This window comes from Chenopodium quinoa, unplaced genomic scaffold (assembly GCF_001683475.1).
Source record: "Chenopodium quinoa cultivar QQ74 unplaced genomic scaffold, ASM168347v1, whole genome shotgun sequence".
NCBI classification, from domain to species: domain Eukaryota; kingdom Viridiplantae; phylum Streptophyta; class Magnoliopsida; order Caryophyllales; family Amaranthaceae; genus Chenopodium; species Chenopodium quinoa.
Genome location: NW_018743197.1, coordinates 3,163,319 through 3,185,196, shown reverse-complemented (window position 1 = coordinate 3,185,196; position 21,878 = coordinate 3,163,319). Strand labels below are relative to the sequence as shown.

The following is a 21,878-nucleotide window of genomic DNA, read 5'->3' as shown; positions in this document are numbered from 1 at the left end:
AGAATATTCCGTCGGAAACTTCCGACGGATTTTATTTCCGTCATAATATAAATTTTCCAACGTAATATTCCGTCGAAAAGCCCATATATTCCGACGGATTTTTATTCCGTAGGAATCCGTCGGAAATTTTCGACAGAATATAAATCCGCCGGAATATATAGGATTTCCGACCGTCGGAAGATGTCCGTCGGAATCTGGCCTTTTTCTTGTAGTGGATTGACCTGAATCGACCCGACCCGAAGTGACCTGATTCTTGAAGTGAATTGGGTGAAATGGTGAATTACTTATTTTAGGGCTTCTTTCTTTCCTAAGTAATAGGTACTCATGATTTTTCTATTTTCTTAATGATTCTAATTTATTTTACTAACTATTTTTTAAAGTGAATTTATTTTAGTGACCCAACCCAAACTTGACCCAACCGGAACTAACCCGACCCGAATTAACCTGACCCAAATTGACTCGACCCTCCCCGAAATTGACCCGAAAATTGGTCCTTGATATTGACCCGACCCGAACTGACTCGACCTGACCCGAACTTAACCCGAAGTGCTGACTCGAATTTGACCCGAAACCCGAATTGACCTGACCCGAATATTTGCTGACCCGAAATTGACCCAACCCGAATCCGACCCGTTTAGTGGCTGTTAACATTTTTATTTTATTTATTTTATTTTACACCAATCACGTGTTAACACATGTCATAGTCACCTATTATAACAAGTCGTTTACTTGGTGTTGACCGGTTGGGACTACTAGAGGCAAACTGACCCCATAGTTGGGATTATTAGATAATAAGCTTAGTTGGGATTATTAGAAGTAAATCGTACATAGTTGGGATTATTAAAGTGTATTTTTCCAAAGAATAAATATAAAGAAAGACGGAAGACAAGTCCTTAGAAAAATATTGGTGGAAGTTAAAAAAATAAAAAATAAATAAGATGTGTCCATGAGTATGCTATTAATGCATTAATCAAAAGGGTTTACAATGTGTACGACAATCTTAATTAAGATAGAAAATTTGTCAAATAAAATACTCCATTATATTTACATTAAATAAATATAGAAAATTTGTCAGATATCACCTTTTCAAATACGAAGTACATTTCTTTTGGAAAATTGCCTTTAAGAAGTTGTAAGAATAAATCTTTATTTAAAAAAAATTTACAAGACACCACTTTTGGCCGAATTTTGATGGTTAACCCTACTCTCAGGCATTGACTCCTCACGTGCTACTCATATGACAACTTAAAATATATTGGAAAATTTGTCAAGAATATTATGATCTTTGTCCGGCATTCCAAATATAAAACGACCTTTTGATTATCACAAAATAAAATGACCTTTAACATACGTCTCTCATAAATGGGGCTTAACCGGTTGTGACCTGCTTAATTGGTTAAGAGTGACACGTGTCACTTTGTAATTGTTCAGTTGCTTTCTATTTTTTTTTCAATTTTCTTATTTTAAGAAATTGTTTTTAATAAAAAATGATTTTAATTAAGAAAAAACCTTTGCCCTTATAGCCCCCCAACCCTGTGAACCCCCACTGCAGCCTCCACCATCAGTGCGTGAACCCCCAACCTCATCCTTCACCTTAAACTATGGCCTCCACTAGCCACAAAAACCCCACCCTCGCCGACCACCATGGATTGTTGCCCCTCAAAAAACCAACGCCAACTAACACCTCACAAATTGGCCTACGAATTGCCTTTACCATCGCCAGAACTGGGTTGTGGGGTTGCTAGAAGAGAACAGGGAAAGGGGAGGGTGAGGCGGTTAACAAGAGAGGGGAAGGGTTGCAATTGTCGAAAAATGGAGAGGAAAGGGGGAGGGTGGCCGGGAAAGGGAAGGGAAGGGGTGGGGGTCGAAAATGAAAGGGGAAGGGATGGGGGCTGCTGGAGGTCGATTTGAGAGGGAAGAGGGTGGGAAGGTCGGAAAGGGGAGGGGAAAAGGGTGGGGTGGTCGCCAGTCTTCGGAAAAGGGCGGGGCTGGTCAGAAGGGGGAGAAGAAGGGGTGATTGCCGGAAGTTTTAGGGTCTGCCGGATAGGTTAGGAGAAAAGGGTGGGTTTTTTTAAAAAAGAATTTATAATTTTTTTTAATTAAAAATCAAAAATCTTAAAAAAGAAAAATGTAAAAATAAAAATTTCTAACCAATCACAATGCGACACATGTCCAGTGTTAACCTTTTAAATAGGTTATGGTAATTTCTTTTATTTATGAATATGTACGTTAAAGGTCATTTTATTGCGGGATAATCAAAACGTCGATTTATTCTTGGAAGACCGGGCAAAGGTTATAATATTCCTGACAAATTTTCCAAATATATTTCTTCTATTTTTTTTTACGTGCAACACTTTCCTTTTCACGGTTGTCGATGCATTATTTCGATCGTTAATATCTTTAATTAACGATATATAAAATTATAAATACTTTATGTTGAAATTGTATAAATCAAAACGAATAATCCTACAAGATCTCACATGACTATATTTTTTCTTAGCTATAAATCATAAATGCTAGTAAAAGTGAAGTAAATAAATAGTGTAAAAATCAAATTAATTTAATGCAATGAATAAAAAAATGGAGGAAGTATATAATTTTTTTTTCTTCTCAAAATCCTCTTAGTAAAGTTGAAATGCTATACATAAGAAGCTAATAATGTTAAAAACAAATGAAAATATTACATTAATTAAACTGATTTGCACGTGATTTGTCATTCATTCCTAAATTAATACCGAATTAGGAAAGATATTAAATGTTGGAGTTATGACAATGGTAATGAAAATCGGAAGAAGTTATTACCGAGCTACCTAGAGAGCTATCATTCTCTTGGTGACGACACACGAAAGCAAGGGCGAGCTATAGCTCGCAGGTGAGTGAGAGATAGCTCAGTTGCACACATGTTGCGGCAAGGCCAAGCTATAGCTCACAGGGAGCGAGCGATAGCTCGGTGCATACTAGTGTGCGACAGGGCCGAGCTATCATGCGAGCGATAGCTCGGTTGCTCATGTGTGCGTGGAGTGTAAGTCAAGATATTTATTTTATTTATTTTTCTTGTTTACTCATATATATACCCTCTTTATCCCCCAAATTGAGATATACAGTTTTGTTATCACTGAAACCCTAAACACATAAACACAAACAACCCTTTGAGGTCTGAACAATTCTTGAGTAATTCCGCTCTTCGGGTTCGGGTACACGACTTACGAGGAAAGTTGTGTTAACATTGGGGGGTGTGCGTCATTAGGAAACCTGTACCTAAAAGGAATGTTGTCCTACTAACAAGTGTATTATTCCGATACAGGGTTTAGAATTAATTACGGAGTTAATTATTCAGTGAAGTCAAGTGATTGGAAAGTTGGGCCACATGCCATCTCCGATCAGTGAGATTAATTATATTTATCTCACAGCTTTCCTTTGACTGAACCTAACGGGTCACACCCAAGCGTGCAACCAAAATAAGGCGACAAATTAAGCCGAAGGACTTAATACGTCGATCTAATTCAAACTCAGACGTCGGATTTCGAGCTTGGAGTGTCGAAGCCGAACGTGAAAGATCGAGTGAATTATAGGAATCGACGAGACGAGCAAATAAGTCAAACAACAAGTCACAAGTCAAAACCCCGAGTCGTAGCCTCGCAATAACCTAGCAAAGTGCTAGCCATGCGAGGGCTAGGCTCATGGGGTAATGGCCCTACGCATGGCCTGGCAGCCGGCCAAGCATGCTGGCCATGCAGGGTAAGCATCGCTGCTTGCGAGCATGCTTGTAGGGCTGACAACGCTGCTAGCGCAAGCGCGCTAGCGAGCTCGCACAAGCAGCACACTAGCGTGGTCGCGCGCACCGGCCCAACCCACCAACCAGCAGCGAGAAAATGCCCGCATGGGCTTGCTGCAGCAGGTAGGCCTAGCCGAGGCATAAGGCTGCCATCTTGGCAAGCCTTGTTTCCCTTGACCGGTCATGCTTGAATGTGATTGGTGGAGTGCTTTGCTTGGGGATCAAGGAGTGACTTGTGGTCCTCACATAACCCTTGTAATTGTCGGACAAGTCACTACTACATTTTTTATCAAATGCAACGGTTAAAATTAGGCTAATGCAACGGCTGTATTGATTAACGTTGCATTAGCATGGTCTAATACATTAGTTGGTTAATAGTAGAGCCTAACACAACGGTTGTGAGTTTGCCGTTGCAATAGAGCGGTCTAACGCCACGACCATTAGGATTATACCCCTTTTATTACTTTTCCTTTTTTCTTTTAGGTTCTTCACAAAAAATAGAAAACCCAGAATTGCTCTCTGCCTCTCTCTCTCTCCTCTAAATTTTAGAACAATATGATAACCTCCTTCACTCCTTGTTTGCTGCTCCACCGCTACCGTCGTCGTCGGCTGGCTTCTTCCAATCATTCGTTCTTCGCTGCCTCACACCTCAGTCCTCACCGGCCTCCTGTAGTCCAGTAGATCGACCGTCGCCCATGACCCGTCGTGCCTTAGTGCCTCACAGGAACTCGGCCGTCGTTGCTGCCTCATCGTCGGCCATCTTCGATGCATCAATGGTATGTCTTAATGTCTTATACTCTTAATTAATAATTTAGTATATCTTGCTCTTATAATTGAAATCCCAAATTTGAAATTTTGATTGTTAACCCTATTTTTCAGATTTTAATGTTTCAGTTGTAATAATAAACAAGCTCAATTGCTTATTATTCGATTTTAATCCTCAATTTTAATCTTCGATTTTTGTAGTCTTCTTCTCCTTTCAACCTTTTATCTCTTTCCTCATAATCTTCACAAAAATTGGGTACCTAATTCTTCCTTATTATTCTCTATATTGATTTTTTCATGTAATTTTTTTTTTAAATTTTGATTGTTATATGCAGTGGTTTTTGTTAATTGTATAACTTATTTATAATAAATTTGTTGTCTTGATTGTTATTTGTTAATTTTAATTTCATCAGAATTTTTTGATGAAAGTTGCAGTTTCTGGTATTTTTCGTGATTTACTGTCGAGTTTTGAATCTGTTTGATCAGCTCGTTGTCCTATAGCTTGCGAATTTTATGGGATTATAATGATATAAGTATTTGGATGATAATACTATACTTACAAAAAAATTTGGTCGTGCATACCTTAAGTATTTACATAATCTGTTTCTATGTTCTTTTGTTTGTTTACATTATTTCACAGAATCTCTAAAACAATAGGGATTGATAAATGTCGTAACTTGGTTTTATGTCCAATGTATTAGTGACTGTCCAATAAACTCAATACATTCTTAACTTATTGAGCTTCTTAATTGTCATGTAACTAAGAAATTTGTCTACAAACAAGTGAGCAAATGAATGTGGTCAATATACTCATACCTAGGGTACCAGCCTCAATATTGACTATTCTGCTTCATTGTCTAGCAGCTAGAAGACTAGAGCACCAACATGTAATACTCAGGTAAAGCGGGGTGAAAAACCGAGGACGACCTACAAGAAATGATCTAATGAAACTTACACTAACTAATAGCTACACCTACACCTAACAACAATATTACTTGAGGAATTCCAAGATATCCCACAATTCCACAAAAAGCTATTGTAGAACAGGAAAAAAAAAGGGCTTTGATTAATTAAGGATGAATTATAAGTATATCCTTTTAAGTTTATTGTTTATTATTAATAAATTCCTTCTCTCGAGTTTTGTAAATGGATGGAGGGGATTACATTAACAGGTAGATGTAGATTATAGTATAAACTTTTAATCAGTTTCAAGTTTTTTCTTTACTGTAAATATCTTTCAACTCTTCTGATCTTTTCTATTTTATAACTGCTACCACTATGAATTTGTTTGCCTACTTTGTCTCCAAGTAGCTTAGAAAAGCTTAATTGCAACATGATAATAAGATTATAAACTAAGTGAGATTGCATTGTTTACTACATATTCATGTCGAGCTATTTATGGTTAACATCTTTTTATTTATTTAATTTAACCAAGGAGTATCTCATTATATAAATAAGATATAAAAAAAATTACAATTATTCATCTCTTAAAGCTTGGTATGCCCATGGGGTTGCTGAAGTCATTTTGAGTAAGAGGGGAAGGGAGGGAGGTGATTCCCTCATTTGGCTAAAAATTTGTTAGTGTAAGTTTTATTATTAAAACCCTTAAAATTAATAGATTTTGTAGAGCACGCTCCCAGATAGGTAGAATCAATTTATATTGGGTCCATTAGCCTCGAAATTCATCGATATTCATATTGCAGAGCAGTAGAAAACACTAAGGACATAATTTAGCTTTTGAGGAGTAGGACTTAATTGTGTGTGCATTATATGTGCTATGATGCTAGTTCTTTCTCTTTTATGTTGCTGAAGATAAATTATAGCCTCCCCTCTTCTCATGCCTTTTCCTTGATGAATCCTATAATTAATACTTGTTGTCACTCATTATTACATAAGGAACATTTTGTGAGCAATTAAGATTGAAAAGGAACATTTTGAATACAGTAGGCGAATGCAGTGGTTTAATTTTGCGGAGAAAAGGAAGGGTCAGGAGACAAATTGTGGCACAATAGGTGTAAGGAAAAGGTTTGATCCCTCAATTGCCCTGTCCTTTCTTCCTAGATAATTATATTTGTTTTGTACCCTGACATGTTGATGAAGTTTCAGTTGGTGAAGTTGATCATAAAGCTTTGTCAAACTTAGAGCAAGATTTAGAAGTAAATTAATTATTCTCTTCTTTTCTTGCTAGTTGTTTGTATAATGATTCTCTAATGATTCTATTGTGAGTAAATTAATGATGTTCTCTAATGATTCTATTTTGATGTGGAGCTAATATATAGGGTATTATTGGATTATATTATATCTTTTAGTTATGTAGGTGACTTGATGATTCACAGAGGAAAAATGGTTGAACTTGAAGTGAATATGAATACTGAAGTTTCTTGTTATATCCCCGAAAAAGCAAATCTGCATTGATAATACTACTTTGAGTCTCTAGTATAGTAACAAGTAAGATCCTACTTCGAGTCTATCTCTACAGTTTGGCCATAGTGTATTGAAAGTTTGACACAACTGCCCTAGCTATTACTATAATAATCAATGTTTTGAATGAATCTTCATGGTGTTTATCTAAATTTTTTATCCTTTTGTTTTTGGTTGTTGCCTAACTGCCTACAGTGGGTGGCAGGTACCTTATAAAGTAATGGCTCATTGATCATCAACGTTTGGTCTTCCTCGGTTATTTTTTTTGGTTCCCTACCTTTTGAAGCTGCCGGTGATTCTATATTATATAATTTGGGAACAAAAGATGTAGAGCTTTCATTTCAGTCTATTAAATTTTTGTAATAATCTTCCTCGGTTATTTAGCTATGAATTTTAATGCTAATTTAAATAGTGATAATTTATTTTATAATTTTCCCAATGAAAACAATGTATAAACCCTTTATTTTCATTAATGAAATTTCAATTTAATTGTCTATGCACTGTGTGGCATTAGGTGTAGGGAACCGTGGCATTAGGGTATATGCACCGTGTCATTAAGTGTAGGGAACCGTGCACGACAATAATATTGTCGTTGCATTAGGTACTGATCTAACGCAACGAAACATTGATGCCGTGGCATTAGACCTACTGCAACGCCACCAGATGCCACGACACATGGCCGTTGCATTAGGCTTAATGCCACGGATTTTGACGCCTAATGCAACGGATTTGGGGGTTGCAATAGGTCAAAAATGTAGTAGTGAGTGTTGCTTGACTATATGTTCTAGATATTTGATTTATTTTAGAATAAATTAAATGCTAGATTTTTCACTTTATGAAAAGTCCCACATTATATTGAAAGATTTTAATGGGATGGGAGATGCCAATTCTATAAATACCCAAGCATGCTTTGGGAATTAATTGCAAGAGTTGGACTCGAAAAGTGCATCTCCACATAAAACTTGAGAAAACCCGTGGAGTACGTAAACCTCTTGTAGTAGTGTCGTGTATTAGTCTAGCCACTAATACTGACCAAGTTTGGGCGCACGGGTGGACTCTGTTGGAGGAACCACGTGTGAGGTTCTCGCTCCGTAGTATGAGGTTCTTGCTCGAGAGAGGTTCAAGCACGCTTTAAGGGTATGATTGTCTTTTCCCTCCTCTCTCTCTCTCTCTCTCTCTCTCTCTCTCTCTCTTGTGTGTTTATTGCTTTATTTATTATATGCATGTTAGTCGTATTAATTTATGCATGTGGTTCGGGGCAGGGTTTGTTTCCGCTTGGTGTTCGTGACATCGTAAAACCCTACAGTACCGATGGTGGCGTATTATTGAGATTATAAATCAAGTATTTTTCCTTCCATCTTCTTTAATTTATTATTGAAATCGACATATATTTTACCAACATTAAATATTAATTTTAGTCCTAAAGGCTACATATAACATTATTATCATTATTTTTTTTAATAATACACCATTATTTTTTTTAAGAACACCTTATTCATATATTTTTTTCTTTCAAAGACCACATGTAGCAACTTTCAATCTTTGACTGACATCAAAATTAAACTATTACACTGTTTCACAATCTATAGGCATTGGTAGTGCCTACATGTGACACAAAGACACATACTTCGTAGTAAGTTAGTAACACCTCATCACTGACTCACCGTGCCTTCTTTTTAAAATCAAACAACGTTATACTACAGGTTTCCCTTTGAATTGAATTGAAGTTGCATTCCCCTCTAAAAATAGGGTTCCTTTCAACCTCTATTCTCGTTGAATTTTACTTTGAACGATTGATTTACATTTACTAAATTCTATTACAGACTACTGCATTGGATCTGGGCCTACGGCCTTAGTTGGAATAGTTGGTTTTCATAGGAGCCTTTTATTGTTCCTTTTCAGATTGCTCATTTTATAACTCATACAAGTACATGATTGTTGGTACTGATGAAGAATATGGATCTACTTATGCATTTAAAATTGAAGAATTAAAACCGTTAAGGATGACTGAATGAGTATACGTTGTTGGAGATGTCGTTGAATAATAGTCTCCTTGGTTGCTTCAAAATAAAAGAACAAAGTCCCACATTGGTGAGGTAAAGAGGTTTTACCCTCTTTATATACTTCATTACTCATGTTTGTTCTTGAGTAACTTGTGTGGGCTATTCTTGTTCGTGATACGTGTGTGCGGGTGTGGCCAGATGTTACACATGGTTCTAAATTTTTATGTAAACTTTCGGATAACGGTCACAATATCATTGTTGATATTATAACCGTTATTACGCGGATTTAACCCTTGATTTATTCCGTAATTATGTCAATCAATTATTTGACTGATTAACTTCCCCAAAATCTCCTCCGTTTTCTTTGACTAATTACCGAGATTTTCTCCCTTAATTTTTCGGCTCTTCTCACTTTAAATACGGTTTATTTTCAGTCTTTGAAGAACACAGAAAACACCGACTTCTACACTACTTTTCTCATCTCTCTCAGAAATATTCAAAAACACTATTTGGGCATTGTATTATTGAGTTCTCTATTCATCCTTTGAGATAAGTTTTTGAAGTCGTGTAACCCTCGGGGTCGATTGCCGCGAGTCCGTGTGTACGAGTGCGCGGAAAATACGACTTTAAGGCAGTGATTTCTGCCACGCCACGACAATTCTTTTTGCTTTGAGATAAGTTTTAATTTCGTTATTAGCCTTCTTTTTCTAACATACATATAATAAATTTATGTCACGCAATTGATAATCCAGCTAAATATGCCGTCTTTAACAAATAAAATCATGACAATTAAAAAAATTAAAGGTGGTTAATAGTTAGAAATCCAAATTTTAAAAAGTTGTTTTTGACCCAAAAAAAAGAAGTAAATACTAGTAGTAGTTACTAGCCCGTGATAGTCATCGCCTAATCTAAACAAGGTCAACCGTCGAACAAAAAAAAATCATGTATCTCACTGTAATGTTTTTTTTTTTTTTTATTTTTTTTATGTTTTTATTTTTTTTTAAGTTTTGTTCTAATCTTTTTTATTTAATTTTTTTTATTAAAAGGAGATTTTTCATCATTAAAAAAAAGTGTAATTTAAAATGTGGTTTCTTACATATTGTTCATAACATAACTAATTCTAATATACTATCAATACGAAAAATTGATTTTTTCAATTATTAACATTAAATCATATTATAGCGCCTTGTGTAATCATTTTTTGCTTAATTGATTCTTGGATGGTTTGGTGTCCTTATTTATTTAATTATTTATTTTAATGGTTGTTCTTGTCTTTAATCTCTTGATTACATTCTAGATGGCTTTCATCATGTGATTAATATCATATATTATAATATAGGTGTTTGAACTTAATACAAAGCGCTTGGAATCAAATACGATTATACGAAGCCTCATATTCTCAATCAAATCATGAATTTTATAATTGCCGTATTTTGAATCAAATGAGTCAAGATTCCTAGAATTTTTTTTATAGAAGATAATTACCTACAATACAAAATTTTCTAAAAATAAGAATAACTAATTTTAGATTTTCCAAATTGATGCGACAAATCAATGGATGTTTATTATCTTCTAGTCTAGTGAGCAAGTGGATATACAATACAAGTACTAGTGGGGTAGTAACTAGGAAGGACTAAGGACTAGTAAGTAGTAACCAAAGTAGGCATACAAATGATACAATACAAATATACAATACCAAAGTAGGCATACAAAATATTTTATTGTATGATTGTATCATTTTTTTTTCTTACAATATTTTGAAAATACTCCGTAGAACAAGTTGCCAAATTGGAATACTGATTAAAACCAGCCAGGTGGTCATATTGGAAAATTCATTGTTTTGAAAATTCATGTACTCTTCTACTCTTAAATAATTGACATATTTAATTTTTATTTTTTATTTTTTTCATTATTCATATTTAAGATTTTGTTCTGTTCACCTTATTTTCACTTATTTCAGGTATAATGAGTTCAGATAAATTCAGTTAATTTCAGTTCAGGAAAAATAAGTTCTGATAAGGGCTATCCAAGTATAAATTTTAACTAAAATAAGTTTTAATAAGGTCTAATAAATTGAGGTAAGTTCAAATTAGATAAAATAAGTACAGATAAGTGAAAATCAGGTGAATAGAACACACCCTTAATTTTGAGCATCGTTTTTTTAATACTCCCTCCGTCCTAGATGAGTTGATACGTTGAATTTTTTTCGCTAATCATATATTAAATTTGACTATACTTTTTTACTAACATAATAAAAAACATATTTTATCATCATAAGATATATTGTTATATAGATTTTCATGAAAACATATAAATTTTCATAATAACTTTTTTTTTTTTTTTTAATCTTATTGATATTTAACTATATAAAAATAAGGTAAACTACTACATCGACATATATACAAAGTTTCACTGTGTCAATTATTCTAGGCAAAGGGAATAACATATAAAAACAAATTTGATCATGAGATATATTGTTAAATAGGTATTAATATAAAGTTTCCTAATATCAATTTTGTACATGCCAGATCATAGATATATAAGGTCAAACCACTGCATTAACATTGTGTATCAAGTTCAAGTGTGTTAATTATTCAGGAATGGAGGGAGTATGCACTCTATTTGAATTTTTGGAATTTTTTTGTCAAATTAGTCATATTATATTTTTTATAAAATAATTTTAATAAAATTAACTAATACTCCCTCCGTCCCAATATATAGTTACTGTTTGTGTTTTTTCATGCTATTTAAGAAATAGGAGGAGAAAGTGGATGAAGTACATTAATAAAAGTGAAAAGCACAATTATAGATAAAAGTTAGAGAGAGAAAGTGGAAAAAAGTACAAGACATGTGCAAAATTCAAGGGTAATGTAGGAAGTGCAATGAATAAAGTAAAAAAAATGAGGATATAATAGTCTTTACATATATATTATCCAAATAGAAACAAGAACAACTTTTGGTCTCCAAAATAGGAAAAAAGAAATTATATTATGGGACGGAGGGAGTATAATATTTAAGATATTGTACATTGATAGGTTCGTCAACCAAAAACTCAAGAATGCACTTATTTAAATATGGAAAAACTATGATATAACGCCACTAAGATTAACAATTTAGGATGGTCTATGTTGTGCTGCTATATTATTATTCTGGAAAAATTTTGGGTGAGACGGACTCACCTTGAGTCCGCCGCCTAAATAAGATCACCGTGACTCATCGAAAATCGGAGTATACAAAGATCAAAGCATACAGAGCAGGATCGAAGAAGACGATTCAGATGATGATCTGATGATGAAGGTGTCGCGAAGAAGACGATCCAGATGATGATCTGATGATGAAGGTGTCGCGAAGAAGACGATTCAGATGATCATGATGAAGGTGCCGGCTAAACACATTAGTAATGACTTCAAGCAATAAAACTGCTAAGGTGATGACTTTATGAGTGCAAACAAAAGTGAGGTACGCACAAAGCTAAAATACTACTAAAAGAGTTGAAAATAATTCCACAAACTACAGGTTTTTATCAACCAACCAGTAACTACCTAATAAATGTAACACAATATGATATCAAAATACATAAATAGTCTATCTTGTGTGCAGCTAGCCACATCATATGATCACTACTGGTAAAAAACACAAAATAACCTTATAACATTGATCGAGTAATCCCTGTAATACTAACCGAATATCCCTTGTAACATTGACGAATTAACCTCTGTAATATTGAGCGAGTAACCCCTATAACAATAACGAAATAACCTTTATAATAGCTATCTACACCGTGTGTCTAGCCACATATAAAAATAATTGTGATTGAGCATTGTTTGTATCATCGCATAAATGTTTTAAAAAACGCTAATAGTTAGAGATCAATGTACAATAACACCGTTAAATTAAAAAAATAAAAAATAAATAAAAATAGATGAAGGGTCCAATATCTTAAAGTCTTAGATAGGCGGTCTTATTAGGCCGCAATTTAATAACTTTGACGACTATATTTTAAATTATAGCCTATTTTTTAAATTTAAAATGCCACACTTGCTAAAAGTTTATAACGATTATTGTTCATACTTGATTACTACACTTCAATACTCTATATAAACGAGGCACTATCCTTTAAAGTATCACAGCCTAAGAATATCCAAAGAAATCTCAAAATACATTTTAAAAGCTTAAAAGATGTCTAGTGCAACATCTGCTTCTCAACCTATTGCTTACTTTCATCCAACCCGTTGGGGTGACCAGTTTTTAGAATTCACTCCTCTCGATAAGGTTCATTTAATTTATCCTTACTCTTCGTAGTTGAGTCTTTCAATACTCTTCGTAGTTGAGTCTTTCAATACTATAAGTTAATCTTGCGTGAGACTAAAGTTTTGTTCTCCTGCAACTTGGTTTTGTTGACTGTAATTTAAATAATATAATAGTTTTTGTTTTGCTTATTAACTTTTCTTTTTGTTGAACTTAAGAATATGGATACAGCTTGATATAATATAATTCTTGTCAAATTTGTTTCTTACAAGAAGAAGATTGAAATCCTATAGATTTCTTAGCTACAATTTAAGTAAACGAATTGAACCAAAAAAAAAAAAAAACAAAAAAAAAAACACACAAACTAATACGAGTAGTACGAATTGAACCTTTTATACATGTATCGTAATTTGTAAAACAAATTAAAATATTGGATGATATAGGCAACCCAACTTGAAAAGGTGCAAGAAGTTGAGCATCTAAAAGAGGAAGTGAGGAAAGAGCTACTTGCAAGAGTTGCAAATGTTAACAAGCAATTGGAGCTGCTGAATTTCGTCGATGCAATCGAACGCCTTGGATTGGCGTATTACTTGGAGAAGGAAATTGAGGAAGCTTTACTTCAAGTGTATGAAACCTACCATGATCAATGTGACAAAGATGATTTGTACCATGTTTCCACTCGATTTCGAATCCTTAGGCAACATGGCTATCACGTGTCTTGTGGTACGTAACAAACAATAATTTTGTTTTAGAGTATATTTTTTATTAACCGTCATGTATATAATATTATAATATATCCGAATGTGTAATGGATATTCTACTTGACTTGATTGGTGATGAATAATGAAGATGTTTTCAAGAAGTTTAAGAATGACCAAGGAGGCTTGGACGATTGCATACTCAATGACACTCGAGGCATCCTAAGCTTGTACGAGGCATCCCATGTTCGCATCCATGGAGATGATATCCTAGACGAAGCTATCGCCTTCACCACAACTCACCTTAAACTTATCGTCGATAAGTTGAGTTCTCCTTTGGCTGAACAAGTAGTTCACGCCCTTCACCAACCACTTCACCTAGGCTTTGTTCGATTAGAGTCAAAGCACTACATCGGATTTTATGAACAAGATGCTTCTCACAACAAAACTCTTCTCAATTTGGCTAAGTTAGACTTTAATTTGCTTCAGTTATTGCATCGAAAGGAGTTGCAAGATATAGATAGGTAATTCTCTACGTATTTCCTTAGTTTTTATTTACTGATAATAAGAGAAGTAGCCCTTCCAACATTCTAAATCAAACCTCTCTCTTTTTATATTAATGTGAATGGACGTATAATTGGCCATAATTAAATTTAAGGATCGAGTTTCAACAAGTTGTGACTTTGAATATGCTTAATTTGTCAAATTAGTTGGTGGAAAGACTTGTATTCGAAGGCACCATTTGCAAGAGATAGATTGGTAGAGGCTCACTTCTGGATATTGGGATGCTATTATGAACCTAAATATTGTCGTGCTAGACAAATACTCATCAAACTATTTATGATTGTGGAAGTTTTTGATGACATATTCGACGCATATGGCTCTCATGAGATCCTGAAACTCTTCGTCGAGGCAGTTCATAGGTACGTAAATTCAATCATATTATACGAGGTACCAAAATTGTAGCACTAGATTATCATAGTACTATTGTTTAAAGGAATTGAGTTAACGGTGCAAATTAAATACATAGGTGGGACTATAGCTACGTAGCTCAACTGCCAGAATATTTCAATAGTGTGTACCAAGTGCTTCTTGAAACATTAGATGGATTTGAGAAAGAATTAGCTGAAGAAGGCAGGTCATACGGTGTACAAATTTATAAAGAGCAGGTATGTTGTTCTGCTTCAATTCAATTCGCATGAATTTGTTGATGTTATATAATAGGGCTTGTTCGGCAACAGTTTTTGAGTAGCTTAGCAAGAATCAGCTTCCACAACTAACATTTACTCACATATTCCGTATATAGCTTGGCTTTTGAGCTAACCATGGGCTATAATAGACAATATGACAACTATTTCTGGTCACCTTGTTAATAATCATTTTATCTTATGGTGGCAATGCTTTACTAGTGCATTTGGTTCTGTAGTTTTACCGTGGTTGCAAGGCATGGCTTCGTGAAGCCGGATGGCTCAAGAAAAAGTATACCCCCAAATACGATGAGTACTTGGAAGCTTCTATAGTGTCAATTGGCCAAATTCAGGGGATCATCGGATCATACCTTGGCATAACTGAACCCATTGCGACCAAAGAAGACTTTGAATGGGTGTGCCAAGATCCAATGCCTAAGGTAGTTGAAGCATCACTAATGATCATTAGGCTTTTGAATGACATTGCAAGCACTAAGGTATACATTTAATTTACTGTTGACATTCTTAGTATTGTTTTCCAGGTGCATGAAATAATTAGCGCGTTACATATTAAACATAGTTGATTTATCATGCATGTATACTGCAGATTGAGCAGGACAGTAGAGACCATGTAGTCTCTTCTGTACAATGCTACATGAAGGAAACAGGAATCACAGACGAGCAACATGTTTACCAAGTACTAGAAAAGAAAGTGGAGGATGCATGGAAGGATTTAAATCAAGGAATGCTTCGACCATACTCAATCCCAAAGCCTTTATTGGATCGGATCATCAACCTTGCTCGTGCACCTGAAATCTTCTATAAGGGAAGAACTGATGGTTTTACTATTGTCAATCAGATCATACAGGATAAAATTGCATCACTACTTTTTGAGCCTATTCCTATATAACTACGTGAAGCATAATCGATTTGGTGTCCTAGCTTGTTGGCCTATTGGTAATCCCATCGAACCTCCTGAATTAAGGCCATATTTCTATTTCAGTTCGTCACAAAATAATAACAGTGTTTCTAATTTTACTTTTAATAGGTGTGTATCAAATTAATACCTATATTTTCTATGTTTTGGCATGTACGTTACAAGTGTATCAAATAAACTCTTTAACTATTGCAGGGTGATTTGGCATGTACAATACAAGTCTATCAGATAATATTTGAATCCTTTGTTTGAATAAAAAGAAATTTGTCACTATATCCATTTACAAAATTGGAGAAATTTCATTTTTTAGTTTCAAGAGAAGGTTCAGTAGTAGTTTCATGTAATCTCATTGAGACAGAAACCTCTGTACAAGACTTATGTGGTGTCGACGAGGCAGAATTTTCCATGCTTGAGTCGTAAAGCAATTGTGAGAGACAATTTTCCACATTAGAAGACTTCCGCCGATTGTGTCCTTGATTATTTGACCCAACCTACAATTAAACATTGAAATATCACAGTCTTTCTTAGGATTAAAGGAACATAACCATGTGGATCTTGTTAAAAACTTAAAATCGTCTCGATGCATCTATCAAATCCTCTCATCAGTTAATCAAGCTTTTATATCAAATCTACCATCTATTGTGAAGCATACTTTTATCATATTTACACATGAAAAATCCTATGAAATTAATAAAACTTGTAGCTGTTTGTTCTTGGATCCAAAATCTTTAAAATTCCAACCATTAGTGTTGGCTCTCATATATGAAATGACCTAGTATGATGGAGCTGAATGTGAGCTCTAAGGAGATCCAAATGCAAGTAAATTACCCGAGGTACTAACAAAATATCAACTTTTTAACTAAGATCATTGTGCATATGCTGATAATATGTACTTATTGTATAAGTGAAACAGCTAGTTATATTAATATTATTAACATCATGCAATAGATAAATTCAAGGAAAACTTATTGGTGCCTTGTTCAGCCTTCTCATTGAAGGGGCTCGTGCAATCGAAGAAGCAGCAGCTGCAGCAGCCACACGAATCCTGCAAAAATTGAAAAGCAAACAGGCCGGGTTGATCTCATCATTCAAAAATCATGCCATACCTTATTAATAAGAAAGCTTTAACCATGAAATCGAACATACTGATTATGCACATCAACATATACATCTGTCTCATCAACAATTTCCTCCTGAAACGACGAAGAATTAGCTAGTCAAGAATATTTCAGACAATATAAGGCCAGGGCTAATGTACACTAGGATTAAAAAATATACTTAGTAAGTTAATGTACAGTCCATATATACCTGTAAAAGTTCTTCAAACACATCCTCGAGGGTAATTATACCAACGACCTCACCATCTTCAACATTAGATGGAAAATTTGTGGCAGCTTGCCCATTCATAGTGATAGCCTTCCAAGTCTTCTCGATGTCAATGACGGTCTTTTCCGAGCTCTCTTCTTCCTTTGGAAGCAAGGGAGTTGTTAATGCAGAATCCTCAGTTGTGGCATTATTGTAGTTCCTTGGTTCCTCTTCATGGTTTCTAGTTGGGCTCTTGCTTTTGGCTCTAGTCCTTACAACTGCGGCCATATGACTACTTCCTTTTTGGAACTCATTTAAAATGTCATAGAGAGGCATATCACAAGGTACCCTAGCAAAGATTGAATACACATTGAATTTTGTAACCGTTTCTTACATTGCAACGGCAAATAACTCAAAGATGTTGCAAGAGGCATACCTAGGAATTCTGCGGATGGAAACAGCACTGACAGGGGTCTCTGTTTCTGCCCGAACAGTAAGCAGACTTTTCACCTTTACCCAAAAGAAATTATAATAAAGATGAGCTTAACATTGCGAGCAAAATATAATATTAACTCTATGGATGTATCTCATGTGATTCCATGAATAGATTTACTGAATAATGAAGAAAAAACCCACCAACAATAGACCAATAATGTTTTTTGGATTTTCAGAATATACAGGAACACGACTATGGCCCCTTGCTAGAATTTTTCCCATTGCTTCCCTGTATTAAAGTAAAACAATAAGGGAATATACCAATTTCAGTGTTTATGGTATACACCTACTATGATAAACCTAGAGGAGCATTACAACACATGGATTTCATAGAACTAGTCATAACCATCAACTTAATTTGTGCATGTAACACAAAGAGCTAACCACAAAAACTCTTAAAATTTGTGTGATAAGGCTGCATATATCAAATAATTAGATGCATTGATTTCCAACAAAAGGCAAGACCGCAAGAGGCTTGTGATAATGTATGGTGTATATTCTACAGTAACATGAGAAATGGTACTCCATATGTGATATTGTGTACAACTAAGGTATATAAATTGTTCAAGAACTTACCAGTCTAACTTGGAATGAACATCTAATGAGAATGTTGACTCAATTGGTGTCATTGCTTCCTTGGCAGTCTTCCTCGCATCACAGAAAAGAAAAAAAGTAGAAAATTGAAAATTGAAGTGAAAAAAAATATAGTTATTGATAAGAGTAGCACGCTTAGATGACAGTAAACAAGTAAAGCCTTCTTTTATAGACATTATCAAATAATTTCTGAACAAGAGATAATGTATAGTGTATTATAGATGAGAAAATATTTGTTGGAAAAAACCTAAATTTTTACCTTTTTCCCAATCTATCAGATGAAAGAATTTACAGTCTGGTTACAGAGAGATGACATACCTTCTCGGTCAAATCGAGAGCACCACTGATGATTGTTGTTTCGTCGTGGGTAAGATCACCCCCTTTGCCAGCCTACACTTTGATCAAGGTAATACAGGAACATAAATAAATAAATTGGACAAGTTGTTATTGTCAAAAGATTGTAGTGTGCATGATGTTAATTTACCTCCTTGCTATGAATGCTAACAAGTGCTTTCAATTGAGCACGCCTGAAAAGAACCTCGTTATGTCCCAACAAATAGTCTAGTACCTGCTATCAAGTTGTTAAGTTGTTTGATCGATTTGCATCATATTGGGTCAAATTGGGATAGGGTCCAAAAATAGAAATTGAGCTAATACCTTGCCAATTGGATATGCAATTGGGTAGCAAATTATCAGCAATATACGCACAAGCCAGACAAAATTTGCACCAACAGCAAGTCCATATCTGGTGCATATAGCTTGAGGAATAACCTAGTAAACATGTTAAATTATGAACTTCATAAATGTGGTATTAAAATTTATCTTTAGAAATCTGTCATTGTTTATCTTCACAAATATACCTCTCCAAAGAATAGAACAAAAGTTACTGAAAGAACTATAGCCAAAAATTGATTCACAAGCTTATCCAAGTATAAAGGAAGGGCCTGCAAAAGACAGTTTGATTACATCGAAGACTTGACAATTAGTTTTACATCATTAAAACATAATAAGTGCACAATATCATTGCTAACTAAAGCAACAAGAACAAAGCAATATTGCAAAGAATGCTGACATTGAAGAGCAACTCGGAGTTAATTATTTTATATTTACATGTTTTTTGGCCACATTAAGCATCATATACTAAGAATTGTATCGAAAATCCTTCTCCCATATATATTTAGGTATGGCATGAAGCAAAGTATACAGCAACAAATTTAATACGTACATGAAATTTGATAAATTGTATGATCTAAAACAAGAAGATACCATAAGTACGATTATAAAATTGAATAGGGAAGTTGAAATGTAGGTACCTCCATAGCACAAGCATTGCATAGAAGCAAGGTGACGAGCAACTGATGTTGCTTCTGAACAACAGGAAGAATGGCAGCTGCATATACAAGCATACAAATCACTTTACTATATATACAAGGAAAAACAATAAAGAAAGGTTGAGAAATGAAACTGGCAAGGTAAAATGTATACTAGTAAAAGAAATGTTTTCTAATTCATATATGCCCAAATTAATCAATGATTGAAATTTACACTTTGTTTGGATTGAAGGAAATTGAGGGAAAAAAAGGGAAAGAAAATGTTGGGATGGATTATCTTTCATTTGGATAACAAATAAAGAAGGAAGGGAATTGAAGGGGAGAGAAATTAAAGAATTAAATTGTAAGAAATTAATCTCTCTAACAATGGAGAGATTTGGAAGGAAAACTCATCTTTCTTTCCTCCCCCTCACCTCCCTCCCCTTCCTTTCTTTCCCATTTCTTTATCCAAACACACCGTTAGTAACTTATGTTTAATAATGATTGTCATATTTGTTGTACATTCTCATATTTCTACCCTAATTAATTAAAATATTTTTAATTGTTCCTCAATTCATTTTAGTAACAAGACTCATAATCCAGTCTATTTTCATTAAATTTTCTTATAAAGCAATAACGAATACATTTTTCATTCTTCAACAACGAAAATTCGACAACATTATCCACATCATAAAAAATCAACAACACGAAATCAAGGAGAATAAAAGAAGAAAAGAATGATCACCAGCTTGGTTTTTCTCAGAAACATCACCACTACGTTGGAGAATTTCAAGGTCAACAAGACTAAGAGACATCAACCCAAGAGTAAGACCCGACATTATACCCGCAAAAAGTACCATCATAAATGATATTGCTGCGTATATTATCCACCACATTGACCCGAACGGCAACCGCCTTACTTCCGCCGAATCCACCGCCCCCAAACAACGTGCCGCCGTGCGCGCTAATATGATTGCATTCATCATTATGTGCATCTTTTTCTTTGTTCATTGATCAAATACCTATGTATATTTTGAATGTTGATGAATTTGGGTTGAATTAGCTAAATTTGTTCATTATTATTGCGTAGAAATTAAGGTGCAATTTTAATTTTTTTTTATTTTTTTTTGGTGCACCAATTTTAATCTTTAATTGGATAGGGACTAGGTTCCAAAGATTTAAGGTATGTAAATGTGTTTAAATAGTTCTAATATTAGTCTAACAAAAAATAGTGCTAATATGATTTTAGGAATCATGATTGTGGGGCCAATAAAATCTTCATAGTTTGTTTTCGTAAGTAATAAATGCAATACAAAATAATCTAAATGCATAAATGAATTAATGATATCAATAGAATAAAAAGACTAAAATACCCTTTTCAAAATAAAAAAGACTAAAAAATGACAAGTATTTCACGTTCAACAGCCTTCTTTTTTCAGTTTATTTTTCAATTCATTTCTACTCAATTTCTACCTCTTGAATCCCTAATCCCTCAAAATCCTTCAATCCGAGCCCTAAATATGAAGAAGTTGTTGTAATTTATTCTTTAATTATTGTATAAATGATTTTAAGTAAAATTTCTATATGATTTTGAAAACTTTTAGATCGTACAATTGTGCCCAAATTGACGAATTTTGTGACTATTCTTTTTGAGTTGTAATTTTTCATATGAAGTGACTTGATTTTTTATTTTCATTTGGGTATTAATATATATATATATATATATATATATATATATAATTTTTTATTTTTTTATATTTTTTTTCCTTTTTTTCACATATGCTTAATAAACAGAATTAAAAATTACAGATTATGGAGTAAGTTCGATAAACTACTCATAGAAGCCTTACTAGCTTCCATGATACAAACATTATAAATAAAACTACATAACATCTTCCTTGCAAGAAACAGCCGGTTTGATAAATCAAGGAGTTGCCATCGAACGTGCTTCATCAAGAGATACCCAAATTTACCATTGTTGACTTGATATCCCATATGCAATTGAACTTGGAGAATGGGGTGGCTAACAAAACCACGAGTTCAAAAGGACACCAAAAGTCCTGAACGTTAGGCAACCGGGGTAGGAAAAACAGACGACCTTGACTTGACAACACACTATGAGTCACTTTTAAAAATGACT

At 34.2% G+C, this 21,878-nt stretch overlaps 2 protein-coding genes across 2 annotated transcripts; one reads left to right on the top strand and one right to left on the bottom strand.

Annotated features, from left to right (window-relative positions):
* The first annotated feature begins 12,255 nt into the window (after positions 1-12,255).
* Positions 12,256-16,245, top strand: LOC110733209 (valencene synthase-like). The gene is made up of 7 exons (XM_021913219.1): positions 12,256-13,236; positions 13,656-13,935; positions 14,062-14,434; positions 14,621-14,833; positions 14,941-15,079; positions 15,337-15,594; positions 15,705-16,245. Exons 1-7 carry the CDS (start codon positions 13,144-13,146, stop codon positions 16,005-16,007), a joined length of 1,659 nt encoding a protein of 552 aa, XP_021768911.1. The 5' UTR covers positions 12,256-13,143; the 3' UTR covers positions 16,008-16,245.
* An 88-nt stretch (positions 16,246-16,333) lies between these two features.
* Positions 16,334-21,244, bottom strand: LOC110733243 (DUF21 domain-containing protein At4g14240-like). The gene is made up of 13 exons (XM_021913259.1): positions 20,484-21,244; positions 19,742-19,818; positions 19,289-19,372; positions 19,086-19,199; positions 18,913-18,996; positions 18,747-18,818; positions 18,411-18,478; positions 17,976-18,063; positions 17,776-17,849; positions 17,343-17,688; positions 17,181-17,227; positions 17,010-17,079; positions 16,334-16,525 (listed from the first exon to the last, which is right to left on the bottom strand). The coding sequence occupies exons 1-13, from the start codon at positions 20,731-20,733 to the stop codon at positions 16,334-16,336; spliced, it is 1,566 nt and encodes a 521-aa protein (XP_021768951.1). The 5' UTR covers positions 20,734-21,244.
* Positions 21,245-21,878: the final 634 nt, after the last annotated feature.

Excerpts from the sequence above, each read along its gene's own strand:
- LOC110733243 (XM_021913259.1), bottom strand. The coding sequence starts at position 20,733 with ATGCACATAATGATGAATGCAATCATATTAGCGCGCACGGCGGCACGT. Across the intron at positions 18,819-18,912 it reads TTAGCATTCATAGCAAGGAG|GCTGGCAAAGGGGGTGATCT; the intron begins GTAAATTAACAT and ends ATCAAAGTGTAG. Across the intron at positions 17,080-17,180 it reads TATGTTGATGTGCATAATCA|GATTCGTGTGGCTGCTGCAG; the intron begins GTATGTTCGATT and ends CAATTTTTGCAG.
- LOC110733209 (XM_021913219.1), top strand. The coding sequence starts at position 13,144 with ATGTCTAGTGCAACATCTGCTTCTCAACCTATTGCTTACTTTCATCCA. Across the intron at positions 13,237-13,655 it reads AATTCACTCCTCTCGATAAG|GCAACCCAACTTGAAAAGGT; the intron begins GTTCATTTAATT and ends TGGATGATATAG. Across the intron at positions 13,936-14,061 it reads TGGCTATCACGTGTCTTGTG|ATGTTTTCAAGAAGTTTAAG; the intron begins GTACGTAACAAA and ends TGAATAATGAAG.